Source organism: Pleurodeles waltl, chromosome 2_2 (assembly GCF_031143425.1).
Source record: "Pleurodeles waltl isolate 20211129_DDA chromosome 2_2, aPleWal1.hap1.20221129, whole genome shotgun sequence".
Taxonomy (NCBI): domain Eukaryota; kingdom Metazoa; phylum Chordata; class Amphibia; order Caudata; family Salamandridae; genus Pleurodeles; species Pleurodeles waltl.
In genome coordinates, this window is record NC_090439.1 from 990,519,888 (window position 1) to 990,547,328 (window position 27,441).

Genomic DNA, 27,441 nt, shown 5'->3' on the forward strand with positions numbered 1-27,441 from the left:
CGGCATCACCTGCCCCGTCTCGGTGTTCTTTGTGTACATAATTCCCATGTTTTCAAGCCAGCCCAGAGTCCTGGGACATTAAAAACACTTGAATTATGACCACAGGACTTCGCTTTGATTTACAATATTTAAATAACGTAGAATTGAGGGACATAACACTGTATATAGTACCACGTGTTTGACCTTTTGTTAATCTTTTTTGCAGTTCACCGACATAATAGATTTTGCCAGCGTCACAGTAGTAGTGAATAGAATTAGTTCTTATTCTTGTGTCATCTGTTAGTGAACCATAGATCAGTGATGTCAGTTCGAATTTAATGAGGGCAGTGTCTGTTTCCGTGGTTCCTGGAGTCTGCGGGTTTGTATGCGGCCACCAGGCTATGAAAGCACGAGGCACCTCAGCAGAGCAGGCCGTGGAAATATTAGATTACTCACTGAAAAACCAGATAACTGTTACCCAGTGCCCTTATGTCCTCTAAATTATCTTTGTCTGAGGGTAAACACAGATAGCAAAGTAAGAATGCTAAATTCGGTATGTCACCTGTTCTCATCGAAGCACAGTGAAGTCAAGTCTTGCCCCATCTAGACTGTCGCAGGTTTGTGAGAACAATATAGAGTGGATACTTTTCTCTGCGTTTGCATGCTGCCTTTATTCGTCAATGGAAACATTCCCTGCGGTCCTAGTGTACGGTCTGGTAGAACTGCCCACTGACGGCACTAATAGTTTAAGTGGCGGTTGAGCTGATCTGGGGCCGGAGGTACATCATCCTGTTGCGTTTTGTTTTTTTCCAGCTTGGGCACAGTGCTGGGTGACACTCGGCGGCAGACAGTAGACCTCCCTTGCCCTCTTGTAAACCTTTCTGCAGTTGTCAGAAGCCGTGAGCGTGAGAGACACTGATCCTATCTAATTATTGCTTGAAATAGTAAATAGTTCATCCGTCGTGCATGGGGGCGGGTGTGATGGGCATGCCAGCCTTTGTCTTTAGACTTATTTGAAAATGTGGGAGTCAAGTAATTGGTTTGTGCTCGCTTTCCTGTTTCTCTAACATAGTGTTGAGCCAGACACCCTTTGAAATAAGAACTTATTTTCTTTCGTTTCCTCGTTTTCCTGTCAAGTCTACTCATGTTGATTCTCGACTTCCAGTGATGGCCTGGCCTGCCCTTTAAGTGTGAGGTGATCGTGTAATTATTTATATTTTTTTGTTGCACAGTGGTGGCTGTAAAACTATTGGTCTCTCTGGTGTAGTGCATTATACTGCCATTTAAACAAGATCATGAAACGTATGTATTAGATTGATTTAACAAATACATTTCTATGTAGTGCTGAACTGCCATTTGTGCCGCGCGGCAGCTGCTTTCAAGGCAGCACGACGAACCGTCCCTAGTACAAACCGTCCCTAGTACAAACCGTCCCTAGTACAAACCGTCCCTAGTACAAAGCTTCCCTAGAACAAGCTTTGGCATAGCCATTAGGTCTTGCCTTTTGGACCTTATATGTGGTTAGCCATGCAGCACATTATCCTGGGTGCTGTGCCGCTGAGGATTGAGGTGGAGCTATACAATACACACTGTTTTTTTTAGCATATGTGTTGGTGTGCTCTATTCAACGCTTGACTAATGCCATAAAAGTACATCCAGCTGTACTCTGGTCAGGCTGGCATCTCCACAAGCTCACTTGCAGCATAGAAAGTGTATAGTGCAGGCCTCGCTGTTCTGGAACATACTACAAAAGCTATACTGATGTTGTTCTTCGTATTTTTTAAAAATTCAAATAGCTGTTTGTAATGCAAAGTGTTTAGTCGAAGGAGAAATATCCACCAAGGAAGTAGCAAATTATACTTTCAAGTTTCAGAAAACAGCTATCCTCTTTCCGCTTAGATTTCTCTTTCCACTTAGATTTCTCTTTCCACTTAGATTATGATTTAACTGGGGAATTGTTGGTATTTTAGCAGTACTCTTTGTAGTAAACATTATGCACTTGTGAAGACGTGGGAACTTCAAAGCGCTCTGCTTTAATGGCCATGCAAAAAGCGGTCCTCCATGTGTAGCACCCGGCTGGCCTCATGCCGATCGAGCCACAGTGCCAGCATGGCCCACACATACATAACTATTTCTTTGATCGGGCTCACGCAGTACAGCAGCAGTAACACCTAGCACCCTCTAACAAAGCTGTGAGTAGCAGAAGTGGTGGAGCGTCGCAGGTAGGAAGACCCCCGGTACACCCACCTCTGTAATTTTTACTTTCTTCCCTTGCGTCTGGAAGAAGATTACAAATTAAAGGGCAATCAAGAGCCAGTCCCGTAGCGCGCTCCTCCAGCACGTGCGCTGTGGTTTAAAGTTTTGGGAAGTGAAGGAAATGGGTAGAGCCAGAGTTTTCTGTTCATCTGTGAAGGGACTAGTGTTGTTCGTAATCCTGCCCAAGCGACCACCCTCTCCCTCCATATTGAGTACAAAGTAAGGGCGCTCATAGAAACAAAAAGGAGGAAAGGGTGTACTGTGTGGGCATGGTGAGAGGTTAACTCAGTGAGGGAAACGGAAATGAAAACGGGTGAAGGGGAGCGGCCGTCAGCGGTGGGGTGTGAGGTTGGCAGCAGCAAAGTTCATTAGGCAGCTCCTCTGGCGGACTCGCTTGTGTTGCAGACACAAAACGATAAACAAGAACGGAGCAACTAAAAACATTGAACGTATTGTGGTACTGCCAGAAACCAATAAAAACACAGTGTGCTAGAAGTAACTTAAATGGGCAGAAGTGCAATGAGCCTTGTAATAGGACCAGTGTCCATTGGAAGGAACAACACACCAAAAGGAGGGACAAATGGCAACTATTTACTGCTAAAAAGCAAGGAATTTCTAACTGCACTTTGTTAGAAATGGCCCTTTTTGCAGGGTTATCCCCAAACTTTTTGCCTCTTCCTCCTATGTTTTTCAGGTCTGTTTTTGCTGGTTTGTTGTCTTTGTGCACTTTACCACTGCTAATCAGTGCTAAAGTGCAAGGGCTCCCTAGGTAAATTGTACTGTTGATTGGCTTGCCCATGATTGGCATATTTGATTTACAGGTATGTCCCTAGTAAAGTCAAATCAAATGTTACTAGTGGGCCTGCAGCACTGATTGTGCCACCCACATAAGCAGCCCTGTAAACACTGGTCAGACCTGCCACTGCAGTGTCTGTGTGTGCAGTTTTAAACTGCCAATTCGACCTGACAAGTGTACCCACTTTCCAGGCCCAAACCTTCCCTTTTAGTACATGTAAGGCACCCCTAAGATAGGCCCTAGGTAGCCCCATGGGCAGGGTGCAGTGTATTTAAAAGGTAGGGCATGTGCTGGTGTTTTGTACATGTCCTAACAGTGAAATACTGCCAGAATCGGATCTCCCTCGTAGGTTTAACATGGGGGCTGTATTTAAATAACTTTAAAGCGCAGATTCCCTTTGAGGGCAGATAGAAATATAGAGTTTGGGGTCTCTGAACTCACAATTTAAAAATACATCTATTAGTGTAGTTGTTTTTTAGATTGTGAGTTTGAAAATGCCACTTTTAGAAAGTAGGACTTTTCTTGCTTAAACCATTCTGTGACTCTGCTGGACGGGATTCCCCGTCTGGGTCAGTTTGACAGGTGGGATGTTTACACCTCTCCTCTAGACAGTGACACAAAAGGAGCTGGGGTGTAGCCTTCATATCTTGATGAGCCATCTGAGCTAGAGTGGAGGGAGGAGTAGTCGCTTGCACCTGAAAGGACTGTGCCTGCCCTCACACAATGCAGTCTCCATCCCCCCGGTGTGTGTCTGGGGCATGGCCTGGGCAAGGAAGGATCTTGCAAACACTTGAGACTTTGCTTTGAAGTTTGCCGACTTCAAAGGCAGAACGGGGTATAAGAAAAAGACCCAAAACCCCAGACTTTTAGAATCTTTCTGGAATCAAGAGGAACCTCTGCCAAGGAGAAGAGCTAGAGGAGGAGTACTGTCCCTTTGCTGTGCTGCTTTGCTGGACTGGCCTACAGTTGCTGCTTCTGCCTGAAAAGAGTGCAAAAGGTGAACTTTGCTTTGTGTCCTGCTTGAGAAAGTTCTCCAAGGGCTTGGAGTAGAGCTTGCCGCCTGTTGGAAGTCACAGGGAAACCAAAGACTTCAGTTTCCTCGACCTGCAGCACTGGGAACTGTGTGTTTTGTGCTGCTCAAGAGGAGAAATCACTGCGATGCTGCTGGCCTGCACCGTGACCTGCCGATGATGCACGGAGTCGTATTGCCCCGCTTCGCATTGCAACCCTGGTCTCACAGACGCTGTCATCAGACGACTTCACCAAGCCCCTGCTTGCACCGCGACCTAGGGGCCTTGCACTCCAGGGCCTCCCTGACGACGACACTCCTGCTGACACCGGCACCGCTGCCTGCACCGTGGCTAGTGAACACCGCTTATGAGGAGCACGAAGCACCGTCCCATCCTGCACCGCAATACCTGTCCACCGACGTCAGCACCATTGACTCTAGTGTCGTCACCAGGCATCCGTTCCTGCACTGTGGCCTGTGGACATTGCTCGTGAGGGTCACGAAGCACCGTCCTGCACCGCTGGATTTGGCCTACTGACGACAGCGCTTCAAATAAGACAATGCTGCCTGCACCGTGACCTGTGGACACCGCACGCTGCACCGCCCTGCTTCACACCGCAGCCCTGGTCTCACCAACGCCGCTAGACGCCGTGGCCTAGCACCCCACGTCGCATCGTCCTGCTTCCCACCGCAGCCCCGACGCCATCCACTCCAGCGCCCCTGACTTAATCAGCCCGGAGTTCGATCTGCAACGCAAGTGACTTCAAGGGCCCGATGACTCCTGCACCAACTCTAGAACCGACACTGCGACGTCAGCGACGCCGCTCTCCGGAGCTCCCCCGAGGATCACGATGCCCTAAAATCCAAGGTACTGTTTGCGGGTCTTCCCGACACCGTAGCTGGCTCGCAACACCGCAGCCAGCTTGAACTGTTGGTTTTGTTGATCACGATGCCGTAGTAGCCCCAGGTGGAGCTATTGACTTCAAGAAACTGTATGTTTAAGTAAATCTTGCAGAATTCATATTTTTATTACTGTATGTTGTTTTTTTTATCATATTTGGTCTTGTTTTAAATAGAAAAATATTGGCTATTTTTCTAAAACTGGTGTGGTTTCCTTTTGTAGTGTTTTCACTGTGTTACTGTGTGTTATCAGCAAATGGTTTACACATTGCTCTGAGATAAGCCTGACTGCTTGTGCCAAGCTACGAAGGAGGTGAGCAGGTGTTATCTAAGCAGGTATCTCCCTTATGCTTACTAGAGTGAGGGTCCCTACTTGGACAGGGTGCAAATCGACTGCCAACTAGAGACCCCATTTCTAACACACATGATGGAACGAATAAAAAACGGTGGGCATGCTAAAAGCCAAAGGAGTAAATACAGCATGTGTTGAAGAGACAACGCATGCGCTGCCTATGCAAGACCTAAAAAAGGAAGATCTTTAGACCTTTCTTAAAAAGGGCTTCTGCTTTAATCTCTCTCAATTCTTTTGGGAGATCGTTCCACGGCTCAGCTGCCAGAGAAAAGGAGCTGCCTCCCCTCATAGCATTTTGAACGCGGGAATGCAGTGAAATCTCTTGTTTGATGAGCGAAGCTCTCTGATGGGAGCATATTCACTAAGTCTCCTTCAGAGGAAGCGAGGCAACGTTTTGTGGATTGCTCTAAAGGTAATCATCATGGCCTTACAGTTTACCCTTTTCTTTACTGGTAACCAGTGACGCTACTTTAGCCATGATTAATAGACTGCCTTCTAGGGCATTTCAGAATCAGCATTTTGCACCCGTTGTAGTTTATTTGATAGCACTGAAAGGACTTCCAGATACAGAGATTGGGCATAGTGCAGTCTGAAGATTAAAGGTAATTTAGGCGTGCACAATTGTTTACCGTGAATGGTCTGGTAACATTTTAGGATGCTTTTTAGCGCCTTAAGCATCACAAACAAGTCGCTGCATCAGAAATAAATTGCGAAGGCCTTACATTATATATTGGCAATATCTGCTGTTGGTTTGTTTCACACAAGAAATGCTGTGTGAAGAGCTGTTGTCTTTTTTCAGAGAAATAAACTCCGTGCAAAGGGTAATTGTAAGCTCTGCCTACCTTTGACCAGCAGTGGTGTTTTGTCTTCTGCTGTCAATATATTTGTCCGCCATAAACCCCACGCCCTAGAAATTAAGGCCGGTCTTGTGCAGTCCTCGCAGTTTTCAGATGTTGACTTGCATCTGAACAAATGAAAGCTCTTTAGTAATCGGATATTAGCATGTTTGTGTCTTTATTCTAGGGGTGCGCAAAGTTTTTTATCAGTAACAACAATTTGAGAAGTTCCTCATTTTCGCCCCTTGGCGAGGTTTGAACATTTTCCTGGTTTAACTTTGCCTGAGAAGTTTTTTTTTTTCTTCGTTGTCAGATAATTTTTACTTTGTAGCAGGATCTTCTTTGGTCTCATCGATCAAGCCCAGCTGTAAAATATGTGCAGAAGTTTTCTATGCAAGTTTACCTTTTGCAAAGATATTCTATGTACAATGGCAATATTTTTCCCTCTGCAAGTTTATATTTATTCTGAGCTTTTATGTTACAGTGGCATTAAGCAGCAGTAGAGCAACAGCTCTTTTCTCTGTGTATTTTATACAGAACCATTTTATTAGAAATAAGTGAGGATTAGTTTGATATAAACTGTGCCAAAATTATTAATTTCACAATAGTAAGGTGAAAAACTAAACTATCTTCTCAAAGTTGAGTTTTTCGACACATCTTTGTGAATGTTGATTTATTGCATAAACGGTCCTGCTGGAAGAACGACAACCTCTTTTTCATCTTGAGGCTGCTACCACAGGTTTTATATATTTTTCCGTCCTGGAAATAAGTTTTATATTTCCCTAACTTAAAGAAGTCAATTTACGGACCTAACAAGTAGCAAAGTCTGAAGTGCACCTCTCGGGAGTTAAATCTGTGATCTATAAGTTGCACATAGACCTTCACTCAACTTGATGAGTCATTTTATCATTTTATGCCTATCCTCTCTATACCTCACTAAGAGTGTCACAGAGAGAAACCAAGGCTTAATAAAATAGAATAAATAAAATGAGGATGAAACATACATTTGTACAAGAGGTCTGTGGGTAAAGTCAGGCTGCTCCATTTTACTGTCAGCTATATGACTGAGCTCAACTTGAAGAATTCTGAGTATTATTTGAGACTGGCATCTAGAAAGGACAGCTGTTTCTGGAATGTACTATCTCTCCAGTCAGGTGGATTCCTCTCTTCCTAAATAAATAAGACCTAACCTTCTGTTTCATGTAGTTTCTTGGAGCTGACACAACCCAGCCTTATTCACAAAGTTCAGTTTGAAAAGGGTGTAAATCTACTTATGTGAACTTCTTCCTGTGTTTGAATATGATGTTTAATTTTGTGTGGATTTACAAAGAATCCTAATAGAGGTCCTTAAAAAATCTACAATGTCAGCAGTAGTAGTTGTGTTTAATTTCGTTGTAGTAGATAAACCGCATGAGCAAATAATACAGAAATGTTCATTTGAATCCATACCATTTTTTACACATAGAAAATATTTTTTTTTATGTGGAGAAACATATTCAGTTGAGCTCCCATTACATAAGAGGATTTCTCTTTCCACTCTGGAAAAGATTACCTTTCCAAGATGAGATGGGGGCATAGATTTAGATGCATTTCCGAGGTGGGAAAATACATGCATTGTTTCTGAATACATACAAACCTACGGGTTTTCTGGTGTCAGCTTTATTTTTTTTTAGCCCCCCTCCTTGCCAAAAATGACACTGATGCTAAATCCTCTATACTGGAGAAATTTGCAATTGGAAAGGCATTTTATGTTTCGAAAAGTTGTGGAATTTCGAATTGCAGTGACTTTTTTTGTTTTTGTTTGATGACGTTTCACTTAGATGTTCTGGACATAGCACTTAGCCCAGCTTTGTTTAAAAATGGTTGAAAATGACAAACTACTTTATCTGTAAGGGAGAGTTGGAGAATAATCTAAGCGGTACTGTTATTTGAAATTTGCTTTTTCTCCATTGGGACTAGAACAGCCCGTTTTATGTTTTGAAATTTAGTAATTCAAGCGTATTAACTGAACTCATTTACCGTCTAATTTGTTCACTAAATTCTTTTGTCTCCCTTTTCTAGAGTCTTGGAAACTCACAAAAGGAGTATGAAAAACATGTTGTTCTTTACAGCGTTCGTAATCAGCTGCGTTACAGAAATAACTTAGGTGAGTAGGCACCTTTTGGGTTTTTAAATCCCCTTTTGTAGTTGGACGTTTCATAGGTGCTACAGTCGATGTGTGCAAAAACCTATTAGTATTAGCAGTGTTAATTTGTGGTCGCTATGCAGGTTTCTTGTTCTTTAATTGGTAAAGATTTAAACGTTCTTTGTGATGTTAACACTTGGGCTTGTAGAAAGCAGGTAAGACCTTTTGTGTAATTCTTTAACTAGGCCTGTTATAGCATGTGTTTTGTCTTTGGCATGCCCTCATATTACCTTGGGTTGGTCTAGGGTGCCTTTGCACACAGCCTTGGTTTATGAAAGGCTGAAGCCTTCTTAATGTATTGTTGGTTATGTGTTTCATCTAAGGGCATTTTTGTTGGGTTTCAGAGTAGAGATAATAAGAATGTCAATTATCCAGTCCCGTGCGTGAAGACTGGCACTTAGAAACGATACACAGTTTGTGTGCTTGATAGCTGAAATTGCCATAAATGGCATTGGCAGTATGGTGGTTACCTAAGTGTGGTATAAGTACATAAAAGTTGTGTTGCCCTGTTTGTTGCTTTCAAGAAAGATTTGTTTCTATTGGTATTGTAACATTCCTTAGTGTTGCTCCCTTGCTTACATACATTTACATAGTGGAAATCTAACTCGAGCTTCAAGGGAACGTTGTATGTTAACAATGAAAGGATATTTAGCAGTACGCACAGTTGCAAAAAGAGTGGCATGGGAAGAACAGATGGCAACTTCTAAAAGCAAATGCCCTTCTTGTTTCTCTTGTATTTGGTGTCTTGGCACCTTTACAGCAGGGTGATCATTGTTTTGTTAGGTGGCAAGCTTCTGAGTCTGTGTGGTATTTTGTTGATTTTCAGTAAAAGAGGAAAGGTAAATTGCATGTACAATCAATCACCGGTGATGTGTGTGGATGTCTGCAGTGTCTATCATCTACCTGCTTGTGATCTAAAATGGGTAGAATGCAGCTAGAGCATTTGATTGAGTTTTGGGAAATAATTTCTATTCAGTGTAGGACAGATTCCCCTATGTTGACAGAACCTTTTCTGAACTCTGATGGTCCTCTTATAGTTGATGTGTGTATTGAATCACAACTAGACTATTAACTGACATAAATTTAAAATGTGACATACTGCACTTGTATCAAAGTTAACATCAGGGACTTTTTTTCATAGAGTAGTGGCATTTTGATAGATTCAGTACTACGTGTCATTTACATTTTACACATTTCAGGCATTTAAATTAGGACCTTGTGTTAATTTTATAATATAGGACCATGCTATTTTGCCCCTACCACTGCATAGTACAGCTTTCACACATACAGATCCTGTGTGTTTGAAATTAAGGACTAGCGTGTTGTTGACTGCTTTAAATAAAATGGAGAGCAGTTCATTCGAACAATCCATTGCAACATGAGCAGTTGCTGTAATCTACCTTTGATAATGTTGTTTATCTTAAAAAAAACGGCTTGATTAGTGTTGGCTCTTTTGTTAACTCAACTCTGGTTGTCCTTGAACATTTCTATTTCCTCTATTTATGTTGCTGAAGTATAATACTAGCGTACAAGTCCACAAACTTTCAACCCCTTCTTGGTGAGTGTATGCAAATATTGACAGCACATGATTCTTAAAGTAGCGTACAGAAATCAGTGCAACAGCAGGACACCCTATATAAATAAATGCATCTTTGCACTTACTTTACTTTTGGTACAAGAGAGTCTGTTGTATGTGGTTTCTGATGGTCGAATACGTTTGTGCAGCCCAATGCAGTGCAAGGTGAGGGCAGAATGTTGTTGGCCCTAAATAGATGAGCTGTTAAAGCGCGCATGTAGGCTACATCAAAAGAATAGATGGTAGGAGGCTGCTTTGATAATGGTGCTTGAAGAATACTCAGTGTCTGTTGTCTGTCAGTAAACTGAATGTAATGTACCTGGAGAAACCTGGAAGGTGCTTTAGTGGTGAAATTCCAAAATATTGTAATATTGGCAGGAGGTGGGGGGCAAACTACTTTGCATTGTAGGTGGTTCTGTTTGACAAAGCACTAAGCAATACAGCTAAGATTTATGATAAGAACTGATGAGAGCCATAAATTAAAATCATGCTGGTCCATCTAATAGTACAGCTGTGAGACAATTGTGACGCAATAGGGGAATAAGGTGGTAAGTTGTTGCTGCTTTTTGTTTAATTAAAAATGCACACATTTTCTGTTTTATACACTTTACAATACTGTGAAACAATGGTAAAGAATTTTGCAACATGTACCTTGTCGAGCAAATAGCAACAACATTGTGTAAAAGAGACACTTGATTATTACCAAACTGTCATTATAAATGTAGACACTTGAATACAGAGACAGAAATTTCACTGGCACAGCTACCTTTTGAAATAAGCTGGTGCAATCCATGGACTGGTGAAGACCATTTCTCACTCTTGTGAGGGTATAAACCCATTTGACTGCCTTATGTATCAAGCATTGATCAACCTAAGTTCCTGTAATGCCCATTTCCACTCTGTTAATCACATTCCAAGTAATATCCTATGCCTGATTGTTGCTCTGAAAAAAAAGTGACAAGGTGAGTGAAAAGTGCACTGGTGCAATATACAAACATATATATGTAACTGTAAGGGATGGTATGATGTTTTTGTAGAGAGAGTCCCTTCGCGAGTAACCCTATCCACATTCAAAATTTTAAACAGTTCACATTAGAAATTTTGTCAACGTTTCGACCAAATGCCAGGGTAATTGGAACAGGGTCATCATCAGGACAGCCAATTTCAAGAAGACACATTAAACTAAACAAATCATATGTAAGAAAATAGGAATCCTAAGGGGCATTGAATATCAACCAAAAATGGCGTATGACTTACCAGAGGATCTTCCCATCTCCTCATGCATACTTCAAGATTACGTAAACTTCCTGTCAATACTGAAAAGTGGACAAGGACACCCAATTTATGAATCTCATTCTACTTAAGTTTCTCAGGTTAGAGTATAAATGAAAACAAATGACTCATGTTCCCAATTTCTAATGTGAACTGTTTTTAATTTTGAGGGTGCATCAGGATACTCGAGAAGCGCATCTCTAAAAACATCATACCTTCCCTTCCATCACATGTATATGTTTGTATATAGCACCAGTGCACCTTTCACTCACCTTGACACTTTGCACTGCGCTGTCACCGCATAGGAGCACCTTTTTACAATATTTACTGCTGCGTGATTTTGAGATTGATTTGATAAAATGTGAATAATTTACATTAAATGTACAAGTAATCCTTTTTTTTTATTTTATTTTTTTAAGAAGGGTTCCTAATGAGCTATTGCTGTGGAAGTCAAAGGGCTACACTATCCCCTTGGGGACTACTTGTGCCTTAAATCTACTATGTACCCGGATCCCCCTGGGTTATGGGTTATCATCCCATATTCCTAAAACAGGTCAGCGTGAGTACCATTAGCTGTACGCAAGAATTCCAGCTAATCAGGAGTCTAAAGTATGCATAATAATTAACTCATTCTAAACAATAAATACATTTAGCATTCCCTACAGTTGCTAAGTGAAGGACTCTCCCCTTCAATTATTGATGATCCCAAGCCCAGACTTTCACGGAATAGTCCAGTACTTTTATGGCTGGATTATTGTTTGTTTCCACTACTCCTGCCGGACTTGTGTCGCAATATAATGTGACCAGTGCTCCCCTTTCGCTTATAAATACTCAAAGATGGGGATATTGAAAGAATTCTTAATAATATCATACTTTTATTAAAGAGAATTATCACACTTAATATCATATCCAGTCTGATCATACATCCGCACACACTTAGTTTACAGGCACTACTTTGTTTTCGGCACTAGACTTTCCTAATGTTTTTGTTTCATATTACAATCCTGGCAGATTGTTCATTGAAATAACAACCCTGGTGAAAATATGCAATATTGTTCCTTCTGTCAGTGTTGTTTTTCAATCTGCATTAATAATGCTGCAACTATCTATCAACTGCGGCAAGAGAAAATATCTGGAGCAAGCAATATGGTTTTAAACTTTTTTTTTTTTTAAAAGGGCACCTCTGATTTGGTTCAAATTTCTCCTCTCCGTGGGAAGAATTAATTGCTTCGTTTGCATTGACTCATAAGCTTGTGTTTGAAGTAATATATTGGTGCAATATAAATATAATTGTGTACTATAACGAGTCATTGAAGAAATGTTTATTTCACAGTTAAGCATGTGAAAAAAGAGGAGCGCAAGTACTATGAGGAGCTGCTTAAGTACAGCAGAGAACATCTCATTCTGTACCCATACCATCTATCTGACATCATGGTCAAGGGTCTGCGGATCACGCCTTTTTCCTATTACATTGGAATAATGGAGGTAAGCAATCTTCTCCTAAAACCCCCTTGCAAACATTTAATCTTACCTTTTTGTTTCTTTTTATGCCCTAAGGAAGTGTGTAAAATTGATTGTTTATGGCGGACAGTCGCATAGTGTTTTTATCTTTTAGTCTTATAATGGTGGTTGGGCAATATATCCTAATATGTCTGTGCTACGGAAGCGGATAAAGTGATTCACCTAGCACAGTAGGTTAAGCCAGCTTCCTCAGAAGTTGTGGGCAGGTATCAATAAGCTATGCATGAGTACTGGAAAATATATTCAGTGTATCATGGAACATCTCTTCAGAGTTCAGTGTGGCTTCAAAGGTCGTTCAGCTCTACCAATTACTGTCCACAGGAGGCTAAGATATCACATAGTCTGAAAAGGATAGCCTGCTTCTTTTGAGACATGTCATGTTAAGGCCACAGGAGCTGTACCTAATGTCCAAAAAAATGAATATACCATATCTTTTTTTGTCTTCAAAAGGATATCATGAACTCTGAAAAAAGCTATGATTCACTGCCCAATTTTACTGCTGCTGACTGTAAGTACATTCTAATGAAATTCCTACTTCAGTATTGTTAGTTATCACTTGTGTTTGTGGTAGGATGCCTCTATCCACGCAGAATCCATTGAAGGATTTTGCAGTTTTCACAAGTTTGGCGGAGCACAGATCATGTGGCTGGGTTTGGCAGTTAAGAGGATTCATGCATTTACTCCAGCAAATCTTTGCTTGCCCTCATTGTCACAGTTTCGTATCTCGAGGGGGTCCATCTATTCTTTCATCTTTTCTAGTCTGATTAAATCTTTACCATTGAGTTGTGCAATAATAAAGCACCTGCTGCCCCAAAGGGTAAACATGCCTTTTCCTAATATGCATGCTCTGTAATATCATAAAAAAAGGAATGTGAATCAGAATACTTGGTATTCGAGGGGGCAACCTGTTGATTGCAAGTGTGCGCTTGCTGCTCGTACCGATTTATGATTAGGACCTGTGGGGTGGATGAGGGCTTGGAAGTAAGTGCAGTTTGCACCAGACCCTCCATGCATGCTACGACAGCTGATGCACAACTGCTGTTCTTCTGTGTATTGACTCCTATCAGCGAAGTGGGCATGCATGATGATTGTAACCTGCTGAAGTCAGCTGGCCCCTCCCCTGTATGCACTTCACCCATATGTGGATCTGCACACATAGTTCTTGACTTTTACAGTTGTACTTCTGAATTATACCGGAAAATCTATATCTGTACTGCACTGCTCATCTATTTCATGAAATACATGTAATATGGAATTGCAGTGCTGAGAAAGAACACTTAGGAACAGCGCCTACATTGCAGCTTCTGTTGAAACAACTTTTTGTCAGATGAAGAGTGCTGTTTGAGATGAGGGGGTGCACCAGATGCAGGTTTTAGTGGGATATGTCAAGGCTGTGCCTGGAAAGCCCCTATGCATGTGAAAATTGTCTTTGGTAATTCTCTCATGCACTTTGCCAGGCTGGCCCTTACATAAAAGAGAGCAACAGTAATTGAAGGTTCTTTTCTTCTCTCCAGCCCTCCCCTGTCTGTGCACACTTTTCCTCTCTCCTGCTTCCTCCCAACCCTTCTCCTCCTGCACCATTGCAATTTTGTTCCTCTTTAACTTTTAACACCCCATTATCTATACAATATGAAACACAAATACTAAAGTAAGAAGAGAAAACTAAATCAAATACTTTAATAAAGTCTGTGAAAGTACTTTAGTATCATTATCTGGGAGAAGTGAATACGTTCATGCAAGTCAAATATCTCAATGACAATAGGCATGCAGAAGGAGTGGATTCATGTCATAAAAATGGTCTTAACCATTCGCACTCTGTGTGAAAATAAGGGCTATTTCATATGGAATAGCATGTTTTCTTATTGTTTGCGTGGGGGAAAGGTCAGACCAGCTGTTCCAAATGAAAGGGAAAATAGAGCGTTCATGATCAGAAGCTCCACTGATACTCAGTTTACAAAAATTAGGAATTTCCCAGTACTAACACGTTATGGGTAAGCAGTGAATTCACAATACTTCAAATAATGTTGATAAAGAATTATGATAGGGAATTAAATTGTTTGCTCCCTTGTTAGACGCCCTCCTAATAATTATTTGGAATTGTGCCTGAAAAAGTGAACCAATATTCGAGGATGAGTAAGCATCTGGAAGCTCAAATGTGCTGAGTAAACTTCATATAGTTTTGCTGGAGAGCAGGGACTTTGTACTCCATTAAGCTTTGTTGCTTATCCATAAAATACTAATTTCCTGCCCTCTATGTGGGCAACAATACTCTGTAGGAGCAGTGTGCGATATCACTTGACCATTTCTCTTGTACATAAATAACCCTGCCACTTATATTAAATGCTTTTTAAAGTAAGCTGTTTCTGACGTCTGATTTACCTTCTTGTTCCATGGAAGTTAACCATAATACATGAATTTGATATAATTTTTCAGTTGTCCGTACAATGCCGGTTTCCAGAATAGTCGAATACAGTTGAACATATCTGTTTGGTGGAAATCTATGTTTTACCAGTATGCCAAGACTACACGACTGTAATTAACTGTTGTTTTGACTTCTTTGGCCCAGCTCTAATTGGTCTGGGAGATATGACTTTGACACATGTGACACTGTGAATTAGCTTGTACCCTGTATCTATGCTATACTTAATATGGTTGTTACAATAAGGGCTTTAGATCTCTCTATAATCAATGTAATATCAATATTAAGCAATAATCGAAATCCTCACAAAACTAAACATGAATGGCCCTATTTTCAAAGGGCACTCGTTAAAAGTTAGGAATTCGGTTGCATAGGATTGATTACTCAAGGAATAGTGACAGCATTTGGTTTCCTTGAGTACATTAACGTTTTACATTTATGCATGCAGAATTTCCATCAGGTGGATATTTCTGCATGGTGAAATGTATTGGTCCCTCAGTGCCTGGGGAAAGATTAAGGTAGGATCTCTGTCCGCCTTCAAGCTGGATCTGGGTCCGTGGTAAATATATTTTTTTAAACGTTATTTATCGTTTACTATAAATCATACCATACAAACACATAGCATTGCACATCGTCAATTACTAAAGAAACATGATGCGCAGTACACCTATGCATTCCAGTCACAAAACCTTGCAATGACGGAGCCTGCAGAGCCAATGATCATGTACAATAAAACAGACAAAAATCTGGATGCAATATGATCAAAGATCCATATTACAGAAGACAATCTCTTGTGCGCTTGTGGTGGGTGGAGGTGAGTAGGGCAGGGATGATCCATTGCATATTGCTACAGGTGTGTATCAAGTGGATGCGTCTTGGGAGTCTGATGTCAAAAGATAAGCTCACAAAGATTGACATATGTCTTGTGGTCTAGAGGTGGGTGGTAGTAAAGTTTACCTACAGCTCACTTGTATTGTCACAGTACATGAGGCTTTCGATCCAGTCCGCTATCTTGAGTGAGAGCCTACTCCCTCAGTGTATAACAACCTCGCCGTTGGCTAGTAGTAAGGATGTGGCAATGGACTGCCATACTGTTTTGGGCATGTCCGATACATAACCCAATACGGTCAACAACGGAGTGGGCTCAAGCGCAGTGTTTGCCGTCAGAGCAAGTCAGCCAAATACCTCCTTCCAGAAGGGGGCAATCCTACCGCAGGTCCATGTCATATGGGCAGAGTCTGCTGCAGGTGCCTGGCATTTTGGGCAGGCCGATGATCGCGTAGGGTCTATTCGTGCTTTGGCCACTGGTGTGCTGTATGCCCTGTGCAGGAACTTATAAGGGAGGAGTTCATGGCGGTGGTTGAAGGACACACGCCGCAACTGCGTGCAGCAGGCATACCAGACCGTCGTGGTTAATGAATGACCTTGATAAGTTTCCCATGTATCTCTAAGCTTGGAGTCTCATATCAGCAGGAGGTGCAGGCACGTATTCTATAGTTTAGAAATGAGCCTGCTTCCATCCCAGTCTGTAACCACTAAGGTCAGTGGTATGAATTTGTCGGGCCAATGGATAGGTAGGGATCCGTTGCACACATTACGTTCTGTAGTTGGCTTAGTAGGAAATGATGCATATACATTGCGTCCCGGAATCGTTTGTCTTCTGTACGGCTAAACACATGCCCATCCGGTAAGAGATCCCCAAAGGTGCGCACTGCATGGGTTGTCTATGTATGCTTAACTAGTTTCTCGCAAGTAATTGGAAGCTAGGCATTGTCTGCCAAAGGAGGTGCAGGGGAATAAAGCATCCCACTGCCCAGTAGTCTAGCGAGTTTCCTCCAGGCCCAACAAGTGGTGAACAAGGGCTGGATATCGGTTTGGTCAAGGGGAAGGCCCGACAGGAAGTAGGGCCTGCAGTGGTGTCGGAGCTGCCAGGTCTTGATCGGGGTTAGCATAAGGGTGGCTGGTATCAGGGTGGTACCAGTGTCGAGCGTACTGACACTACACTGCCAGATAATATAATGAAAATGAGGAACACTGAATCCTCCACAATCATATGGGAGTGCCAAGATGTCCCATCCTTTTCTGGGTTGTTTGCCCACCCAAACAAGCCTCAGTAGTATACTTCTCAAGGCGGCAAAAAAAGAAATTGGTGAGTGGGTTTGGATTGTTCTGTTTCTGATTGTTTTATAATGGCACTTCGACCAGCCATTGATCCCGAGGGATGTGAATGCCCAGATAACAGACTGTCAGCAGGAACTCAGTTGTGTTAGTACAGTAGCATCTATAAGTGGAAATAGTTCCAACTTGGTCCAATTAATGTGGAGACCTGAGAAGGTGCCAAAACAGTCTACTTCGCGAAGGACTGGTTCTAAATTAACCGCTGGGTGGGATAAAAATAACAGTATGTCGTTGGCATATAGGGAGATGAGAAGATGGCCCAGTTGGAACTGCAGACCTCTATGTAAATGTCTTTCCTGAAAGGGATGTGCTAGGGGGTCCATTGCGATGATAAATAGTAATGGCTAGAGAGAGGGCACCCCTGTCACGAACCCCTAGAATTACAAAGGAGGTGACACTGCACCATTCTCTCTGAGTTGGGCTGTCAATTGCGTATAGAGGAGCTTAATCAAAGATGTGACATTATGGAGAATGCCCAATGTGTTAAGCGCAGCGTAGAGAAATTACTTTGAAGCAAATTAAACGCCTTCTCTGCATACAAGAGGGCCACGGCAGCTGGCGTTGTTGGGGAAATTCTATTGACCACCGTAAACAGTGTGCACAAGTTAAGGGACATTGATCTGTGGGGAACAAAGCTCATCTATGCTGGGAAAATTATCTGGTCCATCAACAGGGCAAATCGGTAGGACAACATTTTGACTAGTATTTTATTATCAAAATTCAGCAATAATAGCGGTCGATATGACCTGCAGTGCTGGGGGTCCTTGCCTGGTTTTAAGAGTAAGATAATGACTGCTTCGTGCGTAGTGGGTTGAGAATGCCCCTTACCAAGGCCTCCGCATTTACAGCCAGTAAGTAGGGGGCTAGGGTATGTTTTAAAGGCTTGTAGAACACAAATATATAGCCATCAAGGCCTGGTGCTTTAGAGCCATTCATAGAATCAAAGATGAGGATAATTTTCTCCATGGGAAAAGGTTCCCTTAGGAACTGCTGATGTGCAGTGTCCAGCCCCACCCTGGGTGCTTCTTCTAGATATGCTGCCAAATCAGTGTTATTGGTGCCCAGGCAGGACGTATAAAGTTAGTTGTAGTATTGGTGTAGGTTGCCCAGTACACCTGCGGCATCCTTGACGCGTGTACCATCTGGGCGCCGCAATTCCGAGATGTATGACCTGTCTGTGGGGAGTCTCAACAGTCGAGCCAGTGTCCGGCCAGGTCTCTCCCCCTCTCTGTATCTGCAGGCCTTGGCATACTTCCCCATATAGTTTATCTCACGGTTTGCTAGGTCTCGGAACTCTGCCGGTAGGGCGCTGCGTTTTATGTAAATGACTCTCAGCTGGCTGTTGTGCATGTGTCTGGTCCAGTTCTTTCAACTCAGTGTCTACTTGTGCTACACTTCTGCGCAAGGTGCGCAGCGCCCCGGAGAGGTTGGCTATGCATATGCCCCTGATATAAGCGTTGAAAGCCACCCGTAAGATGTCTTGGGATTGAACTGAATCCCTATTTTGCTGAAAATACTCAAGGATTGCAAAGCGGAGCTCGGTGCGGAACAGTTCATCATGCATTGCCGTATTAGGAAAGCGCCATTGGCATTTCAGGCTTCTCTGTACAGGGCTATGCAGTGTAACTACTACAGACGAGTGGTCAGAAAGTGTGCGTGGGAGGTGTTTGATGTGCCCAATCCATGGGGTAACTGTAACAGATAACAGCCAATAATCAATACAAGTCCAAGTGTTGTGAGGAGCAGAATGGAATGTATAGGCAGGGGCTGTCTCAAGCCGCACACACCACAGGTCTTTGAGTGTGTATTCAGTGCAGAAACTCTGTAGAATTTTAAGCGAACAAGGCTTACCCGGTGGGGTCTGAGACATGGTGTCCTGTACGGGATCCATGAGCTTGTTAAAATCTCCCACCAAATATAATGAAATCTGCCTCCTTGCGGTCAATTTAGGTGTGTAGTGTCTGGAAAAAGTATGGCGTGTCTTTATTAGGGGCATATATATATTTATCAATAGCACCCTCTGCCCGCTCTGGTTGTAGTTACCAAGACATATCTGCCCTCTGCATCGACGCATGTGGTATGGTGATGAAAGGGTAGGCTTTTGTGAATCAACGCACAGCCCCGGGAATAAGTGCTATAGCTGAAGAAATATTGATGAGAACACCAGGGTGCTGCAAACGTGCGTGCAGGTTGTGGAGGAAGATGGAACTCCTGTAGGAAGGCTATTTGTGCGCCATGTCTATGTAAATATTGCAGAACCTGCTTGCCCTTGTGCGTTGTGTGTTGTTAAGGGCACGGATGTTCCATGACAGCATTGTGATGTCAGCAGTTGGGTTTGAGATAAGTTGTACTGTTGTCATCCTGGAGATGAGATGAATAGTGGTGCATCAGATATGGTATGTATGTGTTGGAGTGTCAAAGTCCAGCATAACAAAAACAAACATTTCCATGAACATAACCCTTCCGTCTCCCCCAACACACCTAAGAAGAACATGCCCTTCGAATCCCAATTATACCAAAGAGAACCAAAAAAGGGAAAGAAGAAATAACAATAAATATGCTTTTAGGACGATGTAGTGTACACAGCAGGGTATTTGGCAACACCACAGCAGGTGGGCCTGATGTAAGAGTATGCCACATTGTTCGAAGATCATAAATGGGTCTGTCAGTCATCCCTTTCGGCTAAGATAACCGAACGGCAAACAGGAGGTAAGTAGTAGTATTGTAATGTAGGACAGAAGTTCTGGACTTAAGCAATTCGATAGGGCAGAGATATACTTCAGTCTGGTGGAAAGAGTACCATACTGGCATCGATTTGGGAGCCACGTGGGGAATGGTCTGGCGATTCGCGTTCCGGGGAACTATGGTAATTGGCCTGTGTTTACAGAATGCCATTGTATCAGCTGGGAAGCAAAAAATCGGGGCTTACCATCTACGTCCACTCTGAGCCGGGCAGGGTAGAGCACACCATATCGGAGCCCCAGTTTTCACAGAGCAGCCTTTGCTTGAGTAGATTTACAATGGGCCTCCTGAACTGCAACAGTGAAGCCAGGGAAAAGTGATACAGTAGTCCATTGATACTGGAGAGAACCCAGTTTGCGCGCCAGGCGTATTGTTGTATCTCGGTTGTGATGGTTGAGCAGCTGGGCTTCGATCGGCTGTGTTGGGACTCCCGTGATAGGGCATGGGCCGAGGGATCTGTGATCGTTTTCAACTACAAAAGTGGATGTAGAGTTCTGGCGCCCCAGCAGGTCAGAAAGTAGAGGCTCTACGAAGAGGTCAAGGCAGCCTGTATTGGTTGCTTCTGCAATGCCCTGTTTACAAAGATTATTGCAGCACCCCCTGCTTCCAAGTCTTCAATTTTCATGGCCACCACCTGGAGTTGTAATTCCAGCTTTTCTAGACATTTTACCACCATGGTTGTGACATCTTCCAATGCAGAGATTCGTTCATCTACCCCTTTCAAGTGTGAAGTGAAGTCTCCTTGATGGCCTCAGTGGATTCACAGGCTCACCGGGGAGGAGATATGGTTGTGGGTGTGGGTAGAGACACCTGGTTCTGCATGATATTCACTCCCCAAAGATCAGTCTCTCCAGGGAGGGGGAGCGACTGCAACAGTAGCATTGAGGCCTTTTTAAAAGTGAGGCCTAGCACTGCTGCCTCCGAAGGTCAGAGTAGGTGCTTTCATTGTGCATATGCTGCCCAGTAATTAATTTGCAGTGTCCTACTAGGTCTTTGGGGTTTACACCCAGATCTTAGTCTGAGGCGCCTCCGATAGCCATGTGGGCTGCCCAAGCGGCTGGTCTGTGCACTCCACGGAGGCAGCACATGTAGGCAGCATAGCCATCTGCCGCCTCCCCTTCAGGTATGACATGACAGGAGTGATGGCATGTCGGACTGCGCTCAGAGCAGGCTCTGCACCGTGCAGCCTGCCTTCCCTGCATCTAATGCTCGCCCACAGTCCCCCTCGCCACAGGTGAGGTATAGAGCAGTTGCTACGTACAGATCTTAAATCTGCACTGTGGCAGCCTGAGGATCGGAGGCAGACACTGCTCCTGAAGCCTCTCGACATCCCCAGATCGAATCTGAAGCTTTGTGGGAGGGGCTCTGTAGCTACTTTACGGGCCCATCGGATCAAGTAGGGCCAAATCCGCTGGAGCTTCATCTCCGTGCAGCCATTTTGGTCATCAGCATGGCCACACACCCATCCTCTCTAAATATTAACCTGATTTTGATGCAGACAGTGTTTTTCACATAAACCATTTTGTTTTTTTATCACAAGGATTTTTTCCCATGTGGAAAAGCCATTATCCCTCATCTCTGTGAATATTGGGGGTGCTTCCACCTTATTCCTACATCGGAAACGTCACCTTACTCTCTTGTCTTTCACAGGGATTTTTTGCTATTCCTGTGTGGCCGACTCCCTGCAAAATATTTGTAAATACTTGCCCAAAAACGCAGAACTTATGATGGCAGAAATGTTACCATCCTGGTGGAATTTCACTTTTACAGTTGTCCATTGTGAGAGTAAAATCCTGATGAATGGAAATCAGGATTTCAGTGTACACGTGCAAATGTATTTTCTCAACTTGGATGCCTGGTCGGCAAATCCCCACAATCTTCGAGTGTATATAAAGTGTCCTAGCAAGGGTCTTTCATGCCAAAGTCAGTAGGGAAAGCTGTAGTTGTCAAAACTAAAGTGTGTTGCATGATATATTTTATTATTAATGTAATTATTTCTTAATATTTTATTATTTATACTTGAGTAGATTGTTATAGTGTAAGAACTCCAGGATAGTCAAAAGCAGTCCAATATGTATGTCAAAAGCGTTCTCAATGATTACAGCAATCATTGTGTTGTTCCTACTGGCATCACTTTGACTGAATAATATACCACATGTTTTTTAGTATCTCTTTTTCAAAGATTTTTGGAAAAAGTCTGATCATCTTGCTTTAGCGTTTATTAGTGTGATAGAGCTGTACAAAGTACTTGTTTCCACCTTCGTTTTTTTATTTGCAGTCAAACAGTTTGCCTCTCTTTGAGTTGTTCCTAAGAAAGTTAATGGACTTTTAACTTTCAGGTTTAAGACTTCTTGGGATAGGAAGAAACCAATACATTGACTTAATGAACCAATGCAGATCATCAAAAGTAAGTGTTTCCTTATATTTGTATGTTTATATGTTTGTGCAGTAAACAGCTGTAAACACATGCTCTGATTTCTCGCTGTGCACATTTTTCATTGTTCTGATTATGTAATTCCTTGTTGGTGACCACTTCTACCGCTATCACTTTTCCGTTAATCAGTGGATCTATAAGCGGCATGCTTACTTAGTCTCCTTCCTTTTTTCCTTCGACTTCCTTCTTTCCTTCTCTCCTTCTGTCCCTTCCCTCCTTTACTGCACTCTGTTAGACCTTAGTGTGGTCTTCCCCATACCTTTTGCATTCCTTCTCTATTTTATGCTATGCTCATTTTTGCTGGCCCTAGTACTTTAGCAGTGGTAAATTGCAGAAATTGCATGTTCTCCTTAGAACTTGGTAACATATACCCAATTGGCATATTTAATTTACTTGCAGGTCCCTAGTAAAGTGGCACTACATGTGCCCAGGGCCGGTAAATGAAATGCTACTAATGGGCATGCATCGGTTATTGTGCCACTCCCTTAGGAAGCCCTGTAAACATGCCTCAGTCCTGCCATTGCATCCTGTGTGTGCAGATTTAATACTTCCATTTCAATCTGGCAAAATAAACCTTTTCTCAGGCCCAAACCTTTCTTTTTAAGACGTATGTCACCCCTAGAGTAGGCCCTGGACAGCCCAGAGGGCAGGGTGCAGTGTATTTAAAAATGCTGGGCCTGTACATTTAAGTTTATCACGTCCTGGTAGTAAAAAACTATTAAAATAACTTTTCACTACTGCAAGGCCTACCTCTCCCATAGACTAACATTGGGGTTACCTTATTACATTAATACACTTGTAATTTCCAAGTTGGTGCAGACCAACATTTAGGGGGTGATTCTGACCCCGGCGGTCTTAGACCGCCGGGGCCAGGGTCGGCGGGAGCACCGCCGACAGACCGGCGGTGCCCCGCAGGGCATTCTGACCGCGGCGCTTTGGCCGCGGTCAGTGCAGGAAAACCGGCGGTCTCCCGCCGGTTTTCCGCTGCCCGTCAGAATCCTCCAAGGCGGCGCAGCATGCTGCACCGCCTTGGGGATTCTGACACCCCCTACCGCCATCCCGCCAGGAACAGGATGGCGGTAGGGGGTGTCGCGGGGCCCCTGGGGGCCCCTGCAGTGCCCATGCCAATGGCATGGGCACTGCAGGGGCCCCCGTAAGAGGGCCCCGCTTGTATTTCACTGTCTGCATAGCAGACAGTGAAATACGCGACGGGTGCAGTAGCACCCGTCGCACCTTCCCACTCCGCCGGCTCGATTACGAGCCGGCTTCATGGTGGGAAGGTCGTTTTCCCCTGGGCTGGCGGGCGGCCTTTTGGAGGCCGCCCACCAGCCCAGGGGAAAACTCAAAATACCCGCCGCGGTCTTCCGACCGCGGTACGGTATTTTGGCGGCACCCGCCGGGCGCGCGGTGACCGCGCCCGGCGGGAGTCAGAATGACCCCCTTAATGTTTGGTGTCTTTGAAATTATAATAAGAAATCCTACAGGTTTGAAAATGCCACTTTTAGAACGTTGTCATTTTCCTGCCTTAGCCATTTAGTGCCTGTGGCCTGTACCTGGGTCACATAACTGAGTGTAGCGGACAGTTGAACTTTGTGTATTCCTCCTATTCAGCCACACACAAAAGAGAGCTTTGATGGTTCATCCAGGAACACCTCTGTCAGGATGGTAGGGAGGAGCTGGACGTAGCTTCACTTACATTTCAGTAGGCTGTATCCTGCCTCCACACAAAGGGGTGCATACCCCCTGTAGTTAGTCTGGAGCCAGGACGGAGAAGGCAGGGTGGTTGGGGACTTCCAAGGGAAACCTCTAAAAGCTTTTCCCCCATTTCAAAGCCACAGCTGGATATAAATACTGGCCCTCAGACACAAACTCTTCAGTACCCTTCCAGACCTGTGTGTACTCTGCCAGGACGAAGGACCGATGAGGTAATGAAGGACTACCACCCTGCCAGACTGCAGTCCTGCTGTCCTACTACCTGCTGCCCTCAGCCTGGGTTAGAAGAACTGGACCCGCACCTCTTGACCCCAGGACTTCCAGTGTGATTCTAAGAGCATGTCTGCTGGCCTCCTGTTCTGAGTCGCAGGGACATAACAGTCTGCCAACTACATGCACCAGCATCCAGGTCCAGCGTGAGTAAGCTCCTGACCCCTAAGTGGTGCCCCTCCATTCCTCGATCCTTGATGTGGCCTTAGAGAGGCCGGATTGAAGTTTTTAAGCTGTTTGTGATCGCAAACTGGCCCTGTGGCTCTGAATCCTTGAGACTAGCACAGCCTGACAATGCGAAGTTCCATCAGCCCGACCCTTCGCGCTACATCGACCACTTACATGGTGCACAACCATGAAGCACCGACCCGACCGCTCGCGACAACAACAGGAGCATCGCTGTACAGCGAGAACTGTCTGCGACACCTGGCCTAACTTTTGTACTACATTGACCGTCCACAGTGCGTCCTTGCGGCCCACTTATACCTCAAACGGGACTCTTGGCACCGGACTGAGAAGGTAACCTTTCTGCTGGATTAACCTGGTCACTGTAAACCAACCTGTACTCCTTTGCAGTCAGCCTGAACTTGTGACTTTCACATGACCAGATAGCCGTGGTTGGTGCTATTTTAGCTTAAAATCATTAACAATTCATAACTTCGGCTCTACTGATTGGATTTGTGTCGCTTTGGTCTTGTTTTGTGTATTTAAAATTACTCTATCTTTCCAAACTGGTGTGTGTTAGAAATGGGGTTTCTGATTGGCTAGAATATGCACCTCAGCCAAGCAGAAACCACCACTCTAGTCAGGGAGATTAAGTTGCACACCAAAGATAACCTGTGCTCACCGCTGGTAGCTTGGCGCGGAGCATTCAGGCTCATCCCCAGAGGCAATGTGTAAAGCGTTTGCACAACCCACACAGCCCAGTGACACAATAAATATATCACAAAGAAAACTCCACAACAAGTTATATAAAAATAAACTGTATTGCATAAACATTGTAGACCAAAAACGACATAAATCAGTAATACTGTACCAAACGGGCACTTATCAGATCATCATCCTGAGTGCACACAGCAGAAAACATTTTAGTATTACACAGGTCACAATAGACACACCCTCCCTCTGCCTATGAGCAGACCCTGAAAATACATATGCCACCACAACACGGCAAGCACAACAGGTAGCATGAATAGGGTCATAACAAGCAATGCAGTCACATAATGAGGACAAAAACATTGTGGGCAAATGCAGTCCCGCCAAGAGTCACCAATACCACTCTCTATCTGAAGTTTGCGGTGAGTCTGCACTTCCTTGGCCTATTCCTCCAGTGAGTGGAAATCCCCTACAACTAGCAAAGGAGCCCTTGTGCTCCTACTACCAGAAATGCAGTCCTAGGACGGCACAACAGGAACAGGGCCTTCGCTGAGGGTTCCCTTCCTGTCCTGTTAGCCGAGTTACAAATGCACTTAAAAGTATGCCACAGACAGGAGGGGACCCACCTACATTGTTTAACTCGGTGGGGAGACCTTGCTGGGTCCCCCCCCTCATGTGAGCAAACAATAGCCAGCCAGCTGCCCACATCCTAGCGGTGTGGCTGCCAACTTCTGCAGCTCCAATTCAAGCCGCTCTGACCCTGGGATTCCGCCAGTAAGGGGGGAGGGTACTCTCACCTCCCATGTTGGAGGGGAGGCCCTCCTGGTGTTCCCTGCATGGAGCAAATTTCTGAGCAGCTGACTGCGTACTGGCAGGGCAGCCGCTCAGATCTGCAGCATCTCCTCAAGCCGCTTGCCTGCTCCCTCTGCGTCCAGCACCCTCCAAGGCCCGAGGAGACTCTGGAGTCCTTGGCCAGCACCTGGCTTCTCTACTTCTGGCGACCACAGCTTCCAGGGAACTTCTGGGCATGGCGGTGAAGTAGCTCCTAAGTGGATGCCTGCTTGTGCCCCGGGGGCACCAGGCAGTGCACGCCTCAATCGCGCTGGGGAAAACACGGCTCCCGGACGGTCGGGCACTCCTCTTCCGCCTCAGTCTTCCCAGATGGGGGGGGAAACAACCAGCGGCAATATCTCACCACCTTGAAAACACCAGGGACACCCACCAACTGTTCCCTCTACAGCTAGGGTTCCGTTACCACACAAAGTTATAAGAACATGAATACATGAAGAACATGAATACAGTCAGCCCTGTGGAGATCGATGGGGAAGGCCTGAAGAAAAGTAGAGCAAGCAGTGGGCTAGCACATCAGGGTCCATGGGGTAAAGCAACTGTCCTTCTTGTGACCCAGCAGGCCACAGGGTAATGCCACAAGCAGGTCAGTTCTGATGGCGGTTCCTCATAGCAGCATAATAGGTTCCTCTGACAGGTCCCCACAGTCTCCTGAGGAACTAAAGTCAAGGAGCAGCTAGCGGCAGGCCAGCAAGCAGAAAAGCAATCCAGATGAGTCATTTATGCCACCCAGCAGACACCAGGTCAACAAACAGAAGAGCAGTCTAGCTGAGTCCTTTTGTGCAGTCCAGCATTCCTTCTGGCAGAGGTTCAGTCCCAGTTCCAAAAGTGCTCTCCAAATCAGGGGGCTACAGCCCCTCTACTTGTACTCAGAAATGCCTTTGTTCAGGGAGTAGCTTCAAAAGACCCTTTCAAGTGAAGTACAATACCCTTCAACCCAGTCCTGTCTCCAGACATCAGTAGGGGGTAATCAGCCCATTGTGTGAGGGCAGGACATAGACTATTTGATATGTAAGGTGTGAACAACCCTCCTTCTCCCCAGCCCAAGTTGACTATCAGTATGCAGATGCCTCTTCTGTCTCTTTCCTGTGTTATGGCTGTCTGAAAAGTATGCACCAAGTGGAGCGGTCACTTTGCCCCAGGGGTGGATTGAAGTCAATCTGAAAAGCACTAGAGTTATAAGCACAGAGCAATGTCCCCTTTCTAAAAGTGGCATTTCTAAAATAGTAATAAAAAAATCCACCTACAACAGTAAGCAGGATGTCTCACTACCATTCC

The 27,441-nt window shown here is 44.3% G+C and overlaps 1 protein-coding gene across 1 annotated transcript in view; it reads left to right on the forward strand.

The window, feature by feature from the left end:
• The window catches only part of FAM91A1 (family with sequence similarity 91 member A1), a 253,107-nt gene that overhangs the window by 47,833 nt on the left and 177,833 nt on the right, over positions 1–27,441 (forward strand). The window contains exons 2-5 of the mRNA XM_069220714.1: positions 8,190–8,274; positions 12,495–12,646; positions 13,133–13,190; positions 22,361–22,428. Coding sequence (XP_069076815.1) covers positions 8,190–8,274; positions 12,495–12,646; positions 13,133–13,190; positions 22,361–22,428 — 363 coding nt within the window. The remainder of the gene's footprint in view (positions 1–8,189; positions 8,275–12,494; positions 12,647–13,132; positions 13,191–22,360; positions 22,429–27,441) is intronic.